At 42.8% G+C, this 23104-nt stretch overlaps 1 protein-coding gene across 2 annotated transcripts in view; it reads left to right on the top strand.

Moving 5' to 3' along the window:
* Positions 1–23104, top strand: part of LOC133623017 (splicing regulator ARVCF-like) — a 670015-nt gene that overhangs the window by 626554 nt on the left and 20357 nt on the right. For both annotated transcript variants that reach the window (XM_072914236.1, XM_072914237.1), the window contains 3 exons: positions 3668–3795; positions 14023–14173; positions 17052–17244. In XM_072914236.1, the coding sequence (XP_072770337.1) occupies positions 3668–3795; positions 14023–14173; positions 17052–17244 (472 nt within the window). The remainder of the gene's footprint in view (positions 1–3667; positions 3796–14022; positions 14174–17051; positions 17245–23104) is intronic.

Genomic DNA, 23104 nt, shown 5'->3' on the forward strand with positions numbered 1-23104 from the left:
GTGGCTAGCTTTCTCTGCTACTTCTGAGAGCTCCTTGGTGGATCTGCTCAGGGTGGCTCCACGTAGTCCCAGGTCCTTGAGCAGACGGGGTGTTGATCTGCCCACGAAGCCTCTGGCTCCCACCTCCACCGGATACAGTCTCACCCTCCATCCACTTTCTCTGCACTCCGCGACCAGGTCTGCATACTTTGCCTTCTTTCTCTCGTAGGCAGCTTCCAGTCCCTCCTCCCATGGCACTGTCAGCTCAATCAGTACTACTGACTTCAGAGCTTAAAGTAAAGTTTTCATATACTACTCTCACCTTCATACACTGTGGTGTTGCCTTTGGTACGACCATCTCCTTGATTTAGACCCCACTGTTCTGACAGTAAGAACAATGGTAAATGGTAAATGGGTTAACTTGTACAGCACTTTTCTACCTTGTGCTTTGACACTATTTCCACATTCACCCATTCACACACTGATGGCGGGACCTGCCATGCAAGGCCCTAACCACGACCCATCAGGAGCAAGGGTGAAGTGTCTTGCTCAAGGACACAACGGACGTGACGAGGTTGGTAGAAGGTGGGGATCGAATCAAGAACCCTCAGGTTGCTGGCACGGCCACTCTCCCAACCGCGCCATGCCGTCCCCAGTTTGTTTGGCCGGGGGCCGGGCTGTATATATGCGCACTAATTGACTGAAAGAACAAGCACTTGGCGCGATGATGTCATGTTATCAATGGAAAAATGCATTTTTAGACAATATAATATATCCGAGAGTAACAAACGCTTGCCTTGTTGCCTTTCCATTAAGAACAATAAATTAGTTTTTAGTATAAGTTTGCTGGTTTCAAGAAATGTAATATCATTATGTCAAGATAATGGCACTAGCATTTACTTCATTTAAGAATATTTTTCAACATATTGAGCAAAAAGGTCTCTTTTTTTTCTACCAAGAAAAGTGCACTTGTTATTAGTGAGAATATACTTATTTTAAGGTATTTTGTGGTTCATTGAGGTTAGCTCATTTTATTTGTTTTGAAAAGTCTTGACAAGCCAAATTTTCTTGTTCTATTGGCAGATACTTTTGCTTAGTTCAAATAAAGTTCCCCTCATTTTTCTGTGTTTTTTTCTTGTTTTCGAACACTGACTTTTTGCAGTGTGGTTTTGGTGAAAAGGTGGGGTGTACCTGCATATCCTCCCGGGCGCTGCTGCCACCGCTGCTGCTCACTGCTCCCCTCGTCTTCCAGGGGTGTGATCAATGGTCACGGGTGAAATGCAGAGAATAATTGAACTTTAACTTATCGCACAACATGACAAATTAGCACAGGTTGGATTGACGGCACATATATATGGAGGGCAATGACTGGTTCCTTGGTTGGAAAGTTCTCATTTAAATAAGGCAGTCTGCACCACTTTTGCACTTCTTATCAATTGAGCACAGTCTTAGATTACCCGCACCATGCCCACTAAATACTACATGCAATTTTATAGTTTGCACACTGTGTTTAGTGCGTGGTATTTGGATCTTTATAGACCAGACCCACAGTGTAGTAGTACTAGTCTAAGAGATTGTGTGATTGTCTGTTTAGATGCAGTTACTATTACTATCCTTGTACCCCTTACCACAAGCATGATGTATGCTGTCATTAATAATGTAAGACATCTGCAGTCACGCTAAAAGCTCACAATAACCTTGACAAAACAAGTGATACACACAAAAATCCCCACCACTCGTGTTGTGATCACTGGTAAAATGACTACATTCTCTTGAAGCTTTGATTTTCCATCCCTGAGCCTGCTCTGTCTAATAGCTGATAATGTAATTATGTTTCCATCAGAGGGAGGCCGAATGATTGACTGTGGTGGATTTGCAATGTGTGAGGCGGGATTAGCGGCCTCTTCAAATACTGGGTTTGCAGAGGCTCTCTGGATCAATAATATCTCTCTCATGTCCTTCTCGTTCGTCATTCCAAAGTATTTCCTGTCGTTATGCAATCATATATTGTTAAGAGGGGATATTTGTTGTTTTGCAAACATCAAAACCAGTGAAAACCATTCTGTGGAATGCGCTCCCTGATCACCTGAGGGCACCACAGACTGTGGATGCTTTTAAAAAAGGCTTAAAAAGCCTTCTTTTTAAAAACAACTTTTTTTTTTAGATATATGCATACTAGTTTTAGCTATTTTTTAGTTTTAGCTATTTTTATTTATTTTTTATTATCTTTGTATTTTTATTTTTTTAAATAAACTGTAGCACTTTGAGGTTGTTTACTCAATGTAAAGTGCTTTTTACAAATAAAATCTATTATTATTATTATTATTATTATTACTTGCAAATCCTTTTCAAGACTGCAAAAACAAGATATTTAACGTTCGAACTGAAAAACTTTGTTATTTTTTTGCCTGCTTGGAATTTGATTTCTAGCTATTTTTTAGTTTTAGCTATTTTCATTTATTTTTATTATCTTTGTATTTTTATTTTTTTTAATACACTGTAGCACTTTGAGGTTGTTTACTCAATGTAAAGTGCTTTTTACAAATAAAATCTATTATTATTATTATTATTATTATTATTGCTTGCAAATCCTTTTCAAGACTGCAAAAACAAGATATTTAATGTTCGAACTGGTTATTTTTTTGCAAATATTAGCTCATTTGGAATTTGATGCCTGCAGCATGTTACAAAAAAAGCTGGCACAAGTGGCAAAAAAAAAAGACTGATAAAGTTGAGGAATGCTCATCAAACACTTATTTAGAACATCCCACATGTGAACAGGCTAATTGGGAACAGGTGGGTGCCATGATTGAGTTGATAAAAGCAGCTTCTACTAAATGCTCAGTCGTTCAAAGGGTCGCCACTTTGTCAACAAATGCGTGAGCAAATTGTCGAACAGTTTAAGAACAACATTTCTCAACCAGCTATTGCAAGGAATTTAGGGATTTCACCATCTAAGGTCTGTAATATCATCAAAAGGTTCAGAGAATCTGGATAAATCCCTGCACGTAACATAGAATGCCCCGCGACCTTGGATCCCTCAGGCGGCGCTGCATCAAAAACCGACATCGGTGTGTAAAGGATATCACCACATGGGCTCAGGAACACTTCAGAAAACCACTGTCAGTAACTACAGTTGGTCGCTACATCTGTAAGTGCAAGTTAAAACTCTACTATGCAAAGCGAAGGCCATTTATCAACAACACCCAGAAACGCATCCGGCTTCGCTGGGCCCCGAGCTCATCTAAAATGGACTCATGCAAAGTGGAAAAGTGTTCTGTCGTCTAAAGAGTCCACATTTCAAATTGTTTTTGGAAACTGTGGACGTCGTGTCCTCCGGAACAAAGAGGAAAAGAACCATCCGGATTGTTATAGGCGCAAAGTTCAGAAGCCAGCATCTGTGATGGTATGGGGGTGTATTAGTGCCCAAGACATGGGTAACTTACACATCTGTGAAGGCGCCATTAATGTTGAAAGGTACATACAGGTTTTGGAACAACATATATTGCCATCCAAGCAACATTATCATGGACGCCCCTGCTTATTTCAGCAAGACAATGTGCCAAGCCACGTGTTACAACAGCGTGGCTTCGTAGTAAATAATCATAATAATCACCAGTGTCACCGTTGTGCGATATCTTTGTCAAACGCTGCGTCCTCATGTCGCATGTTGTGTGTTTCTATGCAGGTTTTGAGCTGCTGTATCAGCCAGAGGTAGTGAGGCTCTACCTTTCTCTCCTGACGGAGAGTCAAAACTACAACACCCTGGAGGCCGCTGCGGGTGCTCTGCAGAACCTTGGTGCCGGACAATGGACTGTGAGTGGAAATGGCGGGAGGGTGCAAATCATACAGCAACAGTGTCCGCATACATTTAGATGCATAGGGGCTTGGAAAAGTACTTATACCCTTTTTGAGTTGTCCACATCTTGTCACGTTACAACCACTGTAGAAATATATATATATATATATATATATTCTCCCGAATTTCTCCCGATTTCCACCCAGACAACAATATTGGGGGCGTGCCTTAAAGGCACTGCCTTTGCGTGCCGGCCCAATCACATAATATCTTCGGCTTTTCACACACACACACAAGTGTTCATTTATTTACACATACACACACACATAACACTCATCTACTCATTGTTGTACTTGAAAGTACAATGCAATACAATTCCGGGGCAAGGTCACACTGAGGGTGGCCGTATAACATACTTGCCAACCCTCCCGGATTTTCCGGGAGACTCCCGAAATTCAGCGCCTCTCCCGAAAACCTCCCGGAAGAAATTTTCTCCCGAAATTCAGCCGGAGCTGGAGGCCACGCCCCCTCCAGCTCCATGCGGACCTGAGTCCAGTGTGCGCACACAAGGAGACAAAGCAGAAGAACGAGACCGTAGTCGAAGAGCGCAGGGGAGACACTTCTCCAGGGCCGATGTATGCTCGGGGCAACACCCTTCACCTTACCCGGCGGTGGGTCTCCACGGCGGACGACTTGAGGGTGAATGATGAGTCCAGCGATTAGTTGCAAATCTTGCTTTATTGATTGCTTGCACACAGCCAATCCAACACAAAACCAACTAGTCCCTCCCCGCACTCACGCTACCCCGCTCCCTCTCTTCTCTCGCCCACACACTCACTGACGTCACTCACCTCACATGCTGTCACCTATTAAAGGGCCACACACACACATACTCTACTCTCATAACACACAGTACAGTTAGTAGAACGACTGTGTTTTCATTACTGTGTATTTGATAGGTGCCATTGCCCCGGAATTGTATTGCATTGTACTTTCAAGTACAACAATGAGTAGATGAGTGTTATCTGTGTGTATATGTGTAAATAAATGAACACTGAAATTCAAGTATAAAATAAATACATATATATATAGCTAGAATTCACTGAAAGTCAAGTACTTCATACATACATATATATATATATATATATATATATATATATATATATATATATATATATATATATATATATATATATATATATGAAATACTCCAGTTGGTGAATTCTAGCTGTAAACAGGGGCGCCGAAAAGGGGGGGGGGGGTAAAGGAGACGGATTCTAGGGGCCCATGATGGAGGGGGGCCCAGAGAGGCCCCTAATGATGATGAAATTATAATACAGAAAAAATAATGACACTGTGTTGGGGGCCCTGTAAAGATTCTTTTCATGGGGCCCAAAATCCCTAGCAGCGCCCCTGGCTGTAAATATACTCCTCCCCTCTTAACCACGCCCCCAACCACGCCCCCCACCCCCCACCTCCCAAAATCGGAGGTCTCAAGGTTGGCAAGTATGCCGTATAAACAACTGTGAACCCACACCAACCAAGAATGACAAACACATTTCGGGAGAACATCCCGCACTGTAACACAACATAAACACAACAGAACAAATACCCAGAAACCCTTGCAGCACTAACTCTTCCCGGGACGCTACAATATACACCCCCCCGCTACCCCCTACCCAAAAACCCCGCCCACCTCAACCTCCTCATGCTCTCTCAGGGAGAGCATGTCCCAAATTCCAAGCTGCTGTTTTGAGGCATGTTAAAAAAAAAATAATGCACTTTGTGACTTCAATAATAAATATGGCAGTGCCATGTTGGCATTTTTTTTTTCCATAACTTGAGTTGATTTATTTTGGAAAACCTTGTTACATTGTTTAATGCATCCAGCGGGGCATCACAACAAAATTAGGCATAATAATGTGTTCATTCCACGACTGTATATATCGATATCGGTTGATATCGGAATCTGTAATTAAGATTTGAACAATATCGGATATCGGCAAAAAAGCCATTATCGGACATCTCTATTTATAATGCAGGTATTGTACTTATTATACACCTGCTGATTGAGTGCACTTGCAGCTGTAATTGTTGACTCATTTGGGGGTTACCGTATTTTCCGGAACATAGGGCCCACCGGATTATAAAACGCACTGCCGATGAATGGTATATTTTCGATATTTTTTTTCATATATAAGGCGCCGGATTATAGGGCTTAAAAGACTTCCTTGTGGTCTACATAACATGTAATGGTAGTTCTTTGGTCAAAATGTTGCATAGATGATGTTTTACAGATCATCTTCAAGCCGCTTTCTGACAGTCGCTTCCGGATGCGCCGTTTTGTGGGCGGGTCTTATTTACGTGGCTCTCCTTCGACAGCGTCTTCTCCCCGTCATCTTTGTTGTAGCGGTGTAGCGTGCAAGGACGGGAGTGGAAGAAGTGTCAAAAGATGGCGCTAACTGTTTTAATGACAGTCAGACTTTACTTCAATCAATAACGGAGCAGCGTCTCCTCATCCCGAAACAACAACAACACCCGGAAATTTGTCATGTGAAAAAACGTCCGACCGGAACTCTAATAACTACAGTTCCTTGGGTGAATAATGTAAACTCACTACACCGGTATGTTTTAGTGCTTTCATGACGAGTTCACTGACAGATATAAGTAAGAACTTTACACTACTTTATATTAGAAATGGCAACAGTGGAGGATGAATGTCACATAACAAGAAGATAAAGAAAAAGATGAAGATTATCGAATACGGTTTTGGCACGGACTACAAAGTCGGACCCGCGGAATTTTTCAGGATTTATGCAGATCCCAAATACAGATCAGCATGTACCAGAATGTATGAAAAGTTGCTTTTGCATAATATTGCGAAACAAAACGCCAGATAATACGTCTTACCTTATACACACACCATAATAATACTCCTATGTTGTAGCACAGTACAATCCACCAAGCTTACCAAAGTCGTACTAAAACATTTTAATAGATTTCTGAGCACTGTGTGTAATGTTCTATATATTTCAATGGAACATTTAAAATGTGGGTGTTGTTTACCGTATTTTTCGGACTATAAGTCGCAGTTTTTTTCATAGTTTGGCCCGGGGGTGCGACTTATACTCAGGAGCGACTTATGTGTGAAATTATTAACACATTACCGTAAAATATCAAATAATATTATATAGCTCATTCACGTAAGAGACTAGATGTATAAGATTTCATGGGTGACAGATTGTTTGGTAAACGTATAGCATGTTCTATATGTTATAGTTATTTGAATGACTCTTACCATTATATGTTACGTTAACATACCAGTTGGTTATTTATGCCTCATATAACGTACACTTATTCAGCCTGTTGTTCACTATTCTTTATTTATTTTAAATTGCCTTTCAAATGTCTATTCTTGGTGTTGGCTTTTATCAAATACATTTCCCCCCAAAAAATGCGACTTATACTCCAGTGCGACTTATATTTGTATTTTTCCTTCTTTATTATGCATTTTCGGCCGGTGCGACTTATACTCCGAAAAATACGGTACTTGAGTCATATTGCCAACGTAGTGCAGTCTACACGTATCTCTTATGTTTGACTGCCATCTACTGCTCACACTTATTATTACACCATTTGCCAAATAAAATAGCTTCGAGGTAGGTAAGCTCAACCAAACGTACGCACTGTCGAGTTTTGAGGGGAAAAAAAGGATTTTAAGTGCGCCTTATAGTCCGGAAAATACGGTAAATACTTTTTCAAGCCACTGTCCTTGAATACAATCATAATAAACCAGTGACGTGCGGTGAGGTTGATGGCTGGTGAGGCACTGACTTCATCACAGTCAGATTTACAAACATATGAACCCTAAAGAGTATCTTATTCACCATTTGATTGGCAGCAGTTAACGGGTTATGTTTAAAAGCTCATACCAGCATTCTTCCCTGCTTGGCACTCAGCATCAAGGGTTGGAATTGGGGGTTAAATCACCAAAAATTATTCTCGTTGCTGCCCACTGCTCCCCTCACCTCCCAGGGGGTGAACAAGGGGATGGGTCAAATGCAGAGGACACATTTCACCACACCTAGTGTGTGTGTGACAATCATTGGTACTTTAACTTAACTTTAACTTTACACATACAAACAGTAGCACACAAAAAAGCACATTTAATTAAAAAAAACGTTATTATGGTCTTACCTTTACTTATAAATTAAGTCCATGCGCCGCAACTAAAGCCCTCACTTAAACTTTCCACGTGCAAGATTGAATCTATTTAAAAAAGTGTAACCGAGGGTTTATAAATGTCGCCTATACTGTATGAAACTACAAAATAACAAACACGTAGGCTCCAGTTTACACGAGGACCACTTTATTTACCTTTTTTCAAAAACCTACGCTCCACTCCGTGTCATCACTTCCGCTCTTAGCGCCTTCAAAATAAGAGCTCAAGGCATATACTGTATAACAGCGCATAACAGGAACTTAACATCACAAAGAGGAAAGCCCATGAAAATAGGTTACAAAAGTTATTTAATAAGAAGCCAAAAAGTGCAAAAACAATAATGTTCGTGTTGGAGGAGTTGCGAATTAGGTACACCTGCAGTCTGCAGGTGTACCTAATGTTGTGGCCCTGCAGTCATTCACAACTCCTCCAACACGAACATTATTGTTTTTGCACTTTTTGGCTTCTTATGAAATAACTTTTTTAAATAGATTCAATCTTGCACGTGGAAAGTTTAAGTGTGGGCTTTAGTTGATATAACAATTCTACGGCGGGGGTGCAGGAGGCGGGATTACTGCGAGCCTCAGCCAGTGCGTCTTTTGCAGCCGTTTTATGATCGCTCAGCACAAGAAATACGTTACACACATACAGTTGTTGACAAAATACACTGTACATTATATACCTCAGCTAACTAAACTATGGAAATGTATAATATAATTCATATAGCAATACGGTCTCACTGCACAGCAGGCCAGCAGTTAGCCGAGTCCAGAATCCATGTTGAGGCACTGAGTGACGTGCCTCAACTGGCTGCTGTTCACCGCACCGTCTCTTCTCAGTATTTGAACGGCAAATGTGAAAATTCAGCGATTTTGAATAAAAAATAATCTAAAACTGGTGAAGTTAAATGGAAAATAACTTTATAGTATAATCACTGCATACATATAACAATTAAACTTTTTTTTTTCTTTTTACATTTTTTTTCTTTCCAGGATGCCTCACCTGCCTCTAGTGACTGCACGTCACTGTAATAAACATATGTGAAGTAGAGATGTTTGAATGTTGAGTGTAATCAAATCAAGGATTTCCAATTGATGTTACAGCTCTATGATGTAACTAATGTAAACATCTATATCAGATGCATGCTTCTGATGATAGATGAGAATATCTGCAGGCAGACTCAACATTTATGCCAATTAAAGCTGCAGGGGGTGTGCATCTAACTTGCAGGCAGCCGTGATTTATGGACAGGAAAGGGTGGGTGTTAGATTCCTGTTTTTATACACAATCTCTGTTTTTTTCTGTGCGCAGCAGCATTATAATGGCCAGTGTTTCAGTTTGCATACATATGTGAACGCACCTATCAAGCGGGTGAAATCAGTCTTCAGCAGGCCCCTCTGGCTCCTCGGGAAGAATCACATGAGTGGGTGATTTCATCCTTGTCACATTTTAGCCTCTCCATAATTCATCTGTAGTGATTTTTTTCCTAGCAAAGGTGGCCATTTTAGGACAAATCAGTTTGTCCTTTGGTGCATGTGTTTTTGTCCTGCGGAAGCCGATCAGAGGGTCCCCCGAGCCGGACTCGGGAGAAGGTCGAGCTGCTTATAAATTTGTCACATCTGAATGCTGGACTAAAGCCTGTGTGTGCTCTCTCTCAAGCCCTGCTAGTCTGCACCACTTGATGTGCGCCCTTTGCAAGGCTTACTACTGCCATCTTGTGCTAACTCTTATTCTGACGGTACCTTTCAGAGGGTCGACTCAGACTAGAACCAATTCCATGTCAAATGCAATATTTTAAGTGTGTATTATTGTTCTAAATCAAGACACATTTATGTGCTGGGTCAAAAGTATTATGGTTGCTGAGAGGAGATGACGGCTCAGACACCAGGGAGAAGTAATGTTCAATAATTTATTATATATATAGTCAATATATATATAACAATAATTAATAATAAACAATACTCCATCCATCCATCCATCTTCTTCCGCTTATCCGAGGTCGGGTCGCGGGGGCAGCAGCCTAAGCAGGGAAGCCCAGACTTCCCTCTCCCCAGCCACTTGGTCCAGCTCTTCCTGTGGGACCCCGAGGCGTTCCCAGGCCAGCCGGGAGACATAGTCTTCCCAACGTGTCCTGGGTCTTCCCCGCGGCCTCCTACCGGTCGGACGTGCCCTAAACACCTCCCTAGGGAGGCGTTCGGGTGGCATCCTGACCAGATGCCCGAACCACCTCATCTGGCTCCTCTCGATGTGGAGGAGCAGCGGCTTTACTTTGAGCTCCCCCCGGATGACAGAGCTTCTCACCCTATCTCTAAGGGAGAGCCCTGCCACCCGGCGGAGGAAACTCATTTCGGCCGCTTGTACCCGTGATCTTGTCCTTTCGGTCATAACCCAAAGCTCATGACCAGGCCCGGCCCTAACCAATCTGGCGCCCTAGGCAAGATTTTAGGTGGCGCCCCCCCCACATCGGCAGTGAAGTGTATATACTCACAAGAAACCGAATAGCTTTGTCTTTGACCTTTTTTTTACTTAAAGAAAGCAAATTAACAATCAGAATAGTTAACAAGATAAAAAAAATATGAATAAATAAATCAAGGCAAAAAATAAAAAATGAATATATGAAATACAATATTTTTTACATACATATTGCTTAATTTACATTAATGATGTGCACTTTAACAACTAGGCTTACAACTATACCTAATATATAAAGGGGTGGAAAAGTGACTATTACCTGCAGGGCAAACATTAGCTAACCAGAAGGCAATAACAATGTAAACAAAAAACACCTGCTTAAAAGATCTAATACAAATGTCCCTGAGGAATGTAAGGTGGGAGTACTGTAATTACCTAACGTTACATTATTATTTTCCATAACAATTTAGCCCCCTCCACAATATTAACCCGACGTTAAAACAGAACTAGCTATTTATTGATTAGCAATTGCCGAATCATGTAACATTAGCTTAATGCTAAAAAGCCAGGTTACTATCACATTCTGTAACAGACAAATCATTTCATGTAGGCTAACGTTACCTACCTGCTACCTCTGTCTTTTTCTCGTTTCTCCTCCTCTTCTTTTCTCTTTTTTCTTCCCTGGACACCTGACAGTTTTGGCCGTTTTGACATCTTGTGTTGATTTTTTGATGTGGTGACGTCCAAAAAGAGTCATGATACGGGAAGGGAGGGGGCCGGGGGGGGGGGCGTAATGTTGTAACAAATAATATTTCTATTATATAGGCTTTACTTTGCATTTTAATTAACGTGGGATTATTTTTTGTATTTAGAAATAATAGTACCAACTTTTTTTTTTTTCTCCAACATCTGTGGCACTGGCGTGGCGCCCCCTGATGGACGGCGCCCTTAGCATTTGCCTATACGGCCTATGCCACGGGCCGGCCCTGCTCATGACCATAGGTGAGGATGGGAACGTAGATCGACCGGTAAATTGAGAGCTTTGCCTTCCGGCTCAGCTCCTTCTTCACCACAACGGATCGATACAGTGTCCGCATTACTGAAGACGCCGCACCGATCCGCCTGTCGATCTCACGATCCACTCTTCCCTCACTCGTGAACAAGACTCCGAGGTACTTGAACTCCTCCACTTGGGGCAAGATCTCCTCCCCAACCCGGAGATGGCACTCCACCCTTTTCCGGGCGAGAACCATGGACTCGGACTTAGAGTTGCTGATTCTCATCCCAGTCGCTTCACACTCGGCTGCGAACCGATCCAGTGAGAGCTGAAGATCCTGGCCAGATGAAGCCATCAGGACCACATCATCTGCAAAAAGCAGAGACCTAATCCTGCAGCCACCAAACCAGATACCCTCAATGCCTTGACTGCGCCTAGAAATTCTGTTCATAAAAGTTATGAACAGAATCGGTGACAAAGGGCAGTCTTGGCGGAGTCCAACCCTCACTGGAAACGTGTCCGACTTACTACCGGCAATGCGGACCAAGCTCTGGCACTGATCATACAGGGAGCGGACTGCCACAATCAGACAGTCCGATACCCCATACTCTCTGAGCACTCCCCACAGAACTTCCCGAGGGACAAGTCCACAAAACACATGTAGACTGGTTGGGCAAACTCCCATGCACCCTCAAGGACCCTGCCGAGAGTATAGAGCTGGTCCACAGTTCCACGACCAGGACGAAAACCACACTGTTCCTCCTGAATCCGAGGTTCGACTATCCGGCGTAGCCTCCTCTCCAGTACACCTGAATAGACCTTACCGGGAAGGTAAACAACTAAAAATAAACAATACTAACTTATAAAATACTATAAGGAAATGGAGAGTGTCAAAACCCAAGAGTGTATGTGTGTGTAGTTAGCTGAGGTGTGTGTTACCAAGTGTTGTCGAGAGCGAAGGAACACGGAAGTCCGTGGGGCAGGCAGATGATCCAGGGGCGGAAGCGGGGTCGAGGGGCCGGAGCGAGTCGTCGTAGGAAGGAAGCACGAGGGAGGCAGGGAAGATCCAGGAGCACAAGACGCACAGCTTGACTCGGGGATGCACACAGGGAACTGCGGGGTGAGGGCGGACACGACAATCAACGCAGGGAAAACACTTAGATCAGGACAGAAGGCAACTAGGAAGCTGGAGACGAGTTTACGGTACGCCACCAGAAGGTTATATTCCGGCCCGGCGTGGCAGGTTGTGCCGGCTTATGAAGGCAGCTTGCTGATCACGGCGGGTTCACCGATTGCAGATTGTTTGCAGGCGCGAGGAGGCATGCCCTCAGCGGAGAGAGAGCGCCTGTGGGCGTGGCGTGCGGTGCGCTCGTCAAGACGCAAAGATGAGGGCGCATTGGAATGGGCCCTGGCCGTGACAAAAAGTATACCTACAGCAATGTTAATATTTGCTTACATGTCACTTGGCAAGTTTCACTGCAATAAGGCGCTTTTGGTAGCCATCCACAAGCTTCTGCTTGAATTTTTGACCACTCCTCTTTACAAAATTGGTGCAGTTCAGCTAAATGTGTTGGTTTTCTGACATGGACTTGTTTCTTCAGCATTGTCCAGGACTTTGGGAAGGCCATTCTAAAACCTTCATTCTAGCCTGATTTAGCCATTCCTGTACCACTTTTGACGTGTGTTTGGGGTCATTGTCCTGTTGGAACACCCAACTGCGCCCAAGACCCAACCTCCGGGTTGATGATTTTAGCTTGTCCTGAAGAATTTGGAGGTAATCCTCCTTTTTTCATTGTCCCATTTACTCTCTGTAAAGCACCAGTTCCATTGGCAGCAAAACAGGCCCAGAGCATAATACTACCACCACCATGCTTAACAGTAGGAATAGTGTTCCTGTGATAAAAGGCTTCACCTTTTCTCCTCCAAACATATTGCTGGGTATTGTGGCCAAAACAGCTCAATTTTTTGTTTCATCTGACCACAGAACTTTCTTCCAGAAGGTCTTATCTTTGTCCATGTGATCAGCAGCAAACTTTAAACGAGACCTTAAGGTGTGGCTTCTGGAGGAAGGGCTTCCTTCTTGCGTGGTAGCCTCTCAGTCCATGGCGATGCAAAACACGCTTGACTGTGGACACTGACACCTGTGTTCTAGCAGCTTCCAATTCATTGCAGACCTGCTTTTTGTCGGCTCTCGGTTGACTCTTGATCATCCTGACCAATTTTCTCTCTGCAGCTTGTGTTTTCTTCCTGATCGTGGCAGTGACAAAACTGTGCCATGCAAACATATTGCTGGGTATTGTGGCCAAAACAGCTCAATTTGTGTTTCATCTGACCACAGAACTTTCCTCCAGAAGGTCTTATCTTTGTCCATGAGATGTCATGAGTTGTAGAAATGATTGGAAACTCAAGACAGCCATGACATTATGTCCTTCACAAGTGTATATCAACTTTTGACCACGACTGTAAGTGTGAAAGTGTTCATCCTATTTGAGTGTGTCAATCAATCATGCAAAGTCTGTGGTCAAGGTATTCCCAATTCCTTCTATCATAGCATGAAATGAAATGTTCAAATGATAAAACGCGCTCACACATGACCTTCTGTCTACCTATCAGTGGTCCAACTACATCCGGGCCACCGTGCGTAAAGAGAAAGGTCTCCCCATCCTGGTAGAGCTGCTGCGGTCCGACTCCGACAAGGTGGTCCGAGCCGTGGCCATCGCCCTTCGCAACCTCTCCATCGACCGCCGCAACAAGGACCTAATTGGTAAACACCTTTTTTTTCTGCATTTTTGCCTGAATACTTGTACTAGTCAAGAATCGGCCGCTCTGTATGATCTATGATAAATACAAACACAGTCTAGCAATGTCAGAAAATGCTATATGATATGACCTTGGGCTACAGTGCCTTATTACTAGGATTATACGACCTTCATATATCTGACTTTTACAACTTGTCAACATGTCCATATTTTTTTTAAGAGGACCTCCCCCTTTGGCTGCACTGTAAGCTGACTTTTATGTACGGTTATTTACAAGTTACAATGCGTTAAAAAAATCCATCCGTCATCATGTGCTTCATAATGATTGTGAACGATAGGCAAAATTTCAAAAAAAAGTGCAGTTCAACTTTAAGTGAGCAAAATAAGGTGTGCAATTCATTTTGCGTCTCTGTCTTTGTCACTATGCACAATATATCAAAATATCCCACAATACTAAGAGGATAAGATACAATTTTGATTATTTAGCATGCGCAATGTGATTAATCAACACTTGTCACCGTTTTGGGAGCATTATTTAGCACGTTATTTAGCACGTGTCAGAAGGACGTGCAAACACACGGTTGCACAGACAAGAATCCTCCGTCCTACGTGTGTGTCAACATTTTGGACAGTCAGAAATAAAATACATCAGGCATATCGTCTATTCAGCAACATCATTTTATAATTGTATAGCTGCTATGGGACTTAGAGGGGAACTGCACTGTTTTTTTGAAATTTTGCCTATCGTTCACAATCATTTAGAGAGATCAATTCTACCTCTAAATCAAAAAAAATCTAACTTGCATCAAAAAATGTCAACAATACTTTATTTACGTTCCGTAACCCGTGGCGACAATGTCATTGGCAGTAATTGCAAGTATCATCCTTGCAGGACGAGGACTAGCTAAACATGCTTCACTACACACCGTAGCTCACCGGCGTCACAATGTAAACAAACGCCATTGGTGGATCTACACCTAACATCCACTGTAATGATACCAAGTACAGGAGCGTATCAATCAATCAATCAATGTTTATTTATATAGCCCTAAATCACAACTGTCTCAAAGGGCTGCACAAGCCACAACGACATCCTCGGTACAAAGCCCACATAAGGGCAAGGAAAAACTCACCCCAGTGGGACGTCGATGTGAATGACTATGAGAAACCTTGGAGAGGACCGCATATGTGGGTAACCCCCCCCCCCCCCCCCCCCCCCCCTCTAGGGGAGATCGAATACAATGGATGTCGAGTGGGTCTGACATTATATTTTGAGAGTCCAGTCCATAGTGGATCTAACATAATAGTAAGAGTCCAGTCCATAGTGGATCTAACATAATAGTGTGAAAGTCCAGTCCATAGTGGGTCTAACATAATAGTAAGAGTCCAGTCCATAGTGGATCCAACATAATAGTAAGAGTCCAGTCCATAGTGGGGCCAGCAGGACACCATCCCGAGCGGAAACGGGTCAGCAGCGCAGAGATGTTCCCAGCCGATGCACAGGTGAGCGGTCCACCCCGGGTCCTGACTCTGGACAGCCAGCACTTCATCCATGGCCACCGGACCTGTGCCCCCCCCCTCCACAAGGAAAAGGGGAGCAGAGGAGAAAAGAAAAGAAACGGCAGATCAACTGGTCTAAAAGGGGGGTCTATTTAAAGGCTAGAGTATACAAATGAGTTTTAAGATGGGACTTAAATGCTTCTACTGAGGTAGCATCTCTAATTGTTACCGGGAGGGCATTCCATAGTACTGGAGCCCCAATAGAAAACGCTCTATAGCCCGCAGACTTTTTTTGGGGCTCTGGGAATCACTAATAAGCCGGAGTTCTTTGAACGCAGATTTCTTGCCGGGACATATGGTACAATGCAATCGATACTACTACAATTAAATCAATAATTTTTATCGTCACAAAATCTTTTTTTCTTTTTAAAATTCCTATTATGTTTATAAACTCAGGAAATATGTCCCTGGACACAGACGGACTTTGAATATGACCAATGTACGATCCTGTAACTACTTGGTATCTGTCATGACCCGTCGCTCGGATTATGTTTTTGTTATATTCTGTTAGTTTTGGACTTCCTTAGTTCCTGTTTTTGTGCACCCTTGTTTGTTCTTAGTTACCATTGGTGCTTATTGTTTCCACCTGTCTCTGATTGGTGCTCGGGACGCTCACCTGTTTCCCGAGCACTAATCAGAGGGACTATTTAATCCTGCCTTTGCCGATCAGTCGGCCTGGCTTCATTGTTTGCTTCATGCAACAGTTACGTTTGTAGTTCTTGTCTCCGAGTTTATGCTTCCTGTGCTAAGAGGTAACCTTGGCTTCCCGTGCGATCGGCACGTTTTCCTTCTGCTTGTTTTGTGTTTTTTGTACGCATTTAAGTTTGAAGATTAAATCATGTTCTTACCTGCACAACTTGTCCGGAGTGGTCCGTCTGCATCTCGGGGTAACGAACCCCGCAGTAAGCTGCAACACCTCCCCCCACCCCTGATCGACCCGTTGCATTTTGTGGCTTTTAATGCCTCACAATCAAACACTTTTATGTTAAAATATTGAACAGATGTTTATTGGGATAAGGTAAACATTGTTTGATTGTGAGGCATTAAAAGCCACAAAATGTCCATCAGACCCACAAACGCTGGCTGAGTAACAACGATATGAACATTACACAAGGGTTAAATACATTACTAAATCGCTGGTATAGATCAGTTTTAATAGTTTTTTGTGTTTCAACAACTGTCCAGGTAAATTCATCTATTTTATTGATTTTCCAGCAGTCATACAATGTCTTGACAAAGATGAATTTGTACAGTGTGGTCCACATTTTTAGTTCAACATAATACTGAAACTGTTTACAAATGTGTTTCCCTTTTCATTAATAGGAAGTTATGCCATGCGGGACTTGGTCAGTAATTTGCCAAGCGGACAGCAGCGACCAGCCAAGAACTTGGAGGAGGACACGGTGGTTGCCATCCTCAACACCATCCATGAGATCGTCACGGACAGCTCCGAAAACGCTCGCTCCCTCATCCAAGCCCAGGCCATCGAGAAGCTGGTGGCGATTAACAGGACCAGGTACGGCTTTTTTTCTGTTCCCTGATAGGATAGGACTTTATCGTCATTGCACAAGTACAACAAAACTATGTTTTCAGCACAAACCCGTTCAAGATTAGACAAACAAACAGTGTACAGGGTTACAGAACAGGAACCAGAGGCGCCCCGTTAAAGATGGGAAAAAGGCTGGGGAAGAAGATGACTAAAAAATACAATCTAGGGGGGCCTAGTCTGGAGTGGGAAAAAACCTCCGTGCCATGCACACATAAACACGTTACATATAATCACGACAACTCGCAACAGAGGGGGGGGAGTTGGGACCCTGGAGGTCGACTGCTGCTATAAAGCGCTGCCAGCCGTCCATCACCCCAAAGGGGTATCAAGCGGTGATGAAGGCATGTGGTGGGGGTTAGGGGGGGTGTGTTTATGCCTATTGTCTTGGGTGTGTTGATGTAATATCTATAGGCCTGGGGCCGCTCTTCATGCAAGCAAAAGTTCGACTCCAGGTGTCGTTGAGGGAGGGAGGTCAAAAGCGTCCATCATTGAGGAGTCCTCGGGGGGGATGTTTTCAGAACAGCCTGCTCCTGTTGTTGCAGCGTCAAGGCCATTCAAGGGAGTCAAATCGTAGATTAGGATTTTTGTTTTTCTGCGAGCAGACATTACAATGACTTGTCTGTTCTATTCGTCCATGCTGGCTCTCCATCCATCCATCCATTTTCTACCGCTTATTCCCTTTTGGGGTCGCGGGGGGCGCTGGAGCCTATCTCAGCTACAACCGGGCGGAAGGCGGGGTACACCCTGGACAAGTCGCCACCTCATCGCAGGGCCAACACAGATAGACAGACAACATTCACACTCACATCCACACACTAGGGCCAATTTAGTGTTGCCAATCAACCTATCCCCAGGTGCATGTTTTTGGAAGTGGGAGGAAGCCGGAGTACCCGGAGAGAACCCACGCATTCACGGGGAGAACATGCAAACTCCACACAGAAAGATCCCGAGCCCGGGATTGAACCCAAGACTACTCAGGACCTTCGTATTGTGAGGCAGATGCACTAACCCCTCTGCCACCGTGAAGCCCATGCTGGCTCTCATATCCAATTTTTCCCTTTCAACCAGCTTTTCCATGATGCGATCCATCTTGCGATTCAGTTTAGAAAACGCCCCAGTCTGTTATCCCACAGCCCTGGCCAAACCTTCCATTGCGACGAACAGCCTTCGGGCTCCTTGAGTGGCTGCCGTCGTCTTACGAATTTGACGATACACCAGAGCAATGCCCAGCCCAATCTGCAGGTGCCCCGCGATCACGGTTCCAAATAGGTAGATGTCTTCCACGTCCTCGATGGAAAGGACTGAGAGGCACATGATTCTCCATTTATCCCAGGAATCTCTCACGTACCCCACAGTAATGGTTCCATCAGGGCAGCCAGGCTCCCCAGAACCTCTTTTCCTCGTCGAAAGAATTTTGTCAATTGAGTCGAGAGTCCAGCTGATCATTTCCATGTCTGATGTTTAGATTTGGAGGACAGCGCAGAGCAGTTAGTTATCATAGAACAACGCAAAATAAGTAGGGCTGTCAAAGTAAACACAATAATGAGTTAACGTGCGCCCTGTTTGACCCTAAGTCTATACCATCGCGGTGGAAAAGCAGCGGCATTCCAGCTAAAAAATGTAAGTTATTTCCATCCACGCACACATTCATACACCAGTGTGAGCGGCACTGGAAACAAGGGTGAAGTGTCTTGTCCAAGGACACAACGGCAGTGATGGCAGAGGCGGGGATTGAACCTGGAACCCTCAAGTGGCTGGAATGGCTGCTCTATCCAAACTACGCACAAAATGTGATTAAACGCAATTAAATGTGAGAATCGTTTGACAGCACTAAAAATAAGCTGACTAAGATGAATTTGCTCTACTTTTTGATATTAATATAAAACTCAAAGCAGTTTGGCTAATGAAGATGACGTCTAATAAACAAGCTTTGTTCTCCAACAATGCCTCCTGGTGGTTCAGTGCGACAGTTTGGCCAACAAAAATAAAGAGGAGTGACCATACTTGCCAACCTTGAGACCTCCGATTTCGGGAGGTGGGGGTGGGGGGCGGGGGTGTGGTAGGGGGTGGGGCGGGGGCGTGGTTAAGATATATATATATATAAGAAATACTTGACTTTCAGTGAATTCTAGCTATATATATATATATATATATATATATGTATGTATATATATATATATATATATATATATATATATATATATATATATATATATATATATATATATAAATAAAATAAATACTTGAATTTCAGTGTTCATTTACAAACTACAACTCACAAACACTTTAGAGTTAGGCTCCACCATCAGAATGTGTACTTAAACTTATAAAGATCACATGGATAATATTCAGTGAGTTGATTCACCAAAACTAACCTGTTATACAGGAGGAAAAAGCACACAGGACGTTTCAATTGTTCACAGACTGGTCGCGCTCATCAGAATGACAAGCCACTTCCGGTCTGCAGGTGATAGCATTCAATTGGGAAGAAACGCCCTACTGCCCCCTACTGACCAATGTGAATACTGATAAATGTGTAATGACAGCTCCAAAAACGAATTCAAACCACAAAATAAAATAAATAAATCAACACAAAAATGTGACACATTATGGGTGGGTCACATATGCATGTACAGTAGATGGCAGTATTGTCCTGTTTAAAAGTGTCACAACATTGCTGTTTACGGCAGACGAACTGCTTTACGGTAGACACTGTTGTTGTGTGTTGTCAACACGTCACTCAGGTCCGCCTGAATTTCGGGGGGTTTTCGGGAGAAAATTTGTCCCGGGAGGTTTTCGGGAGAGGCGCTGAATTTCGGGAGTCTCCCGGAAAATCCGGGAGGGTTGGCAAGTATGGGAGTGACACCTCTCACATCGAATACACAATCTTCACAGCCAGCGTTCAATTCGATGAAATGAGAAAATATTTAAGCTAGTATTGATGTTATTTGAACACTGATACAGTTCGCATTTAAATAAAGGACGAGTGAACATCCGAGTAAACAAACTAAAGACTTTATAAACAAGTTGTGACAACGTTCACGACACATGTTTCCTCACCTCATTAACTCTCAGTCACAGCTAATGAAAACTGTATTCACGTAAGAGACTAGACGTATAAGATTTCATGGGATTTAGCGATTAGGAGTGACAGATTGTTTGGTAAACGTATAGCATGTTCTATATGTTATAGTTATTTGAATGACTCTTACCATAATTCAGCCTGTTGTTCACTATTCTTTATTTATTTTAAATTGCCTTTCAAATGTCTATTCTTGGTGTTGGCTTTGTTGCGTTTTGGACCAGTTGTTCCTCCCAGGGAATTCAAGTCACAAGTCGCTCCCGAGCTCTTTACGACACTTAAAGCTGAGTAGAAAAACCACCAGAGACAGAATAGGTATTTTGTAATATATTTGCAAAGCTTTGCATACATATATATATATACATTGAGACCAGTCCAGCATAGAACATTCTATCGCGCCGCCAAGATGGTCTGCCCCCCGAAAAACCCTCTCCCCTCTTAAGTCCCTGGCAGTCATGTCCCTCTAGCCAAAACAAATGTCCATTATCTCTCTCTCTAACATTCCAAAGCTTCAAGGTTAACACACACAGTTTACTTGCAGACAAACAGAAAGAGAACAAATGGACAAACACGAGCTGTTTACAAATATGACTATGAATTAAAAAGAAGTAACACTTAAATTCGGATATATGTAAATATCTGCCTCCGACAGCTTTTATCAAATACATTTCCCCAATACTCCAGTGCGACTTATATATGTTTTTTTCCTTCTTTATTGTGCATTTTCGGCCGGTGCGACTTATACTCCGAAAAATACGGTAGTGTCTGTCTCCAGTATTGTCCACACCTGTCTCCATCTAAACACAGCAGTGTGCTCTTAAAAGCAAGGGAAAATCTCGTTGAACCAAGCGTTTGGCTCTGTTTAGTCTGAGGGGAAATCTCCCGAGCAAAGTCCGTGTAGCTTATCCGCCATGATTATCAAGCCAAACGACGCTTGTGTTGCCTAAAATGCATTAATAAATGACGGTTTTTCGGTAATTAAAAGCTGACTAAGATGTATTTACCCTGCAGTAGCTCTTTGCCCTTATATTTAGTACCCTGTATATTCCACAAAGTCTCCAGAAAGATGATGCAAATGATTCACTGAGCAGTATGACCCTTCGTATTTGTGGTAAATATTATTTTTCATTTCAAAATGCCAAACTTGGCTCTCTTTTTCTGTTTCTCACTCTCTACCCTAAACACACACACAAACTGGAGTTATCTACTATATCCATACCTGCCAACCCTCCCGGATTTTCCGGGAGACTCCCGAAATTCAGCGGCTCTCCCGAAAACCTCCCGGTACAAATTTTCTCCCGAAAATCTCCCGAAATTCAGGCGGAGCTGGAGGCCACGCCCCCTCCAGCTCCATACGGACCTGAGTGACGTGTTGACAGCCTGTTCACACGTCCGCTTTCCCACAATATAAACAGCTAATGATGGAGGGCGAGTTCTTGGTTTCTTGTGTGGGTTTATTGTTAGGCAGTTTCATTAACGTCCTCCCAGCGCGGTAACAACACACAACAACAGCAGTCAAGTTTTCGTCTACCGTAAAGCAGTTCGTCTGCCGTAAACGACAATGTTGTGACACTTTTAAACAGGACAATACTGCCATCTACTGTACATGCATATGTGACCCACCCATAATGTGTCACATTTTTGTGTTGATTTATTTTATTTTGTGGTTTGAATTCGTTTTTGGAGCTGTATTACACATTTATCAGTATTCACATTGGTCAGTAGGGGGCAGTAGGGCGTTTCTTCCCAATTGAATGCTATCACCTGCAGACCGGAAGTGTCTTGTCATTCTGATGAGCGCGACCAGTCTGTGAACAATTGAAACGTCCTGTGTGCTTTTTCCTCCTGTATAACAGGTTAGTTTTGGTGAATCAACTCACTGAATAATATCCATGTGATCTTTATAAGTTTAAGTACACATTCTGATGGTGTAGCCTAACTCTAAAGTGTTTGTGAGTTGTAGTTTGTATTTGTGAATGAATCCAGTGCACAGCTGCAGTAATCAATACAAAATGGCGACGTGAGTACGCAATGTTTATATAAGAACTTCTGATCCTAATTCAGACTCCCAAATTAGAGCTCCCGTTTTCTCATTGATTTTACAATGTATATTTGTATAATGTGTGTGTTCTGAAATAGTGACAGAGAATAGAACAAGGATGGACAATTCAACCCTTAACTCAACAATGAGTAGATGAGTGTTATGTGTGTGTATACGTGTAAATAAATGAACACCGAAATTCAAGTATTTATTTTATTTATATATATATATATATATATATATATATATATATATATATATATATATATATATATATATATATATATATATATATATATATATATATATATATATATATGTCTTAATAAGGTTATCCAAAAAATAGTGCTCGATACCGTAGTAGAGCGCAATATATGTATGTGTGGGAAAAAAATCACAAGACTATTTCATCTCTACAGGCCTGTTTCATGAGGGTTTCCTCAATCATCAGGAGATTTTAATGGGAGCATTCACATACCATGGTTTATATAGGGCACAGAGTGGGTGGGTACAGGCTGGCGTAGGGGCGTGGTGATTGGCTCATGTGTTACCTAGGAGGTGCTTCCGTCTGTGGCGGCATGCTGTTACAATTTCGCTACGCTTGTTGAGGGATGACAGGTCTGGACGGTAAATAATAAACAGTTTCTCTTAGTGGTAATAAAAGATGCAACCTATGCTTGAAAGAGAAACTGTTTATTATTTAC

Source organism: Nerophis lumbriciformis, linkage group LG12 (genome assembly GCF_033978685.3).
Source record: "Nerophis lumbriciformis linkage group LG12, RoL_Nlum_v2.1, whole genome shotgun sequence".
Classification (NCBI taxonomy): Eukaryota; Metazoa; Chordata; class Actinopteri; order Syngnathiformes; family Syngnathidae; genus Nerophis; species Nerophis lumbriciformis.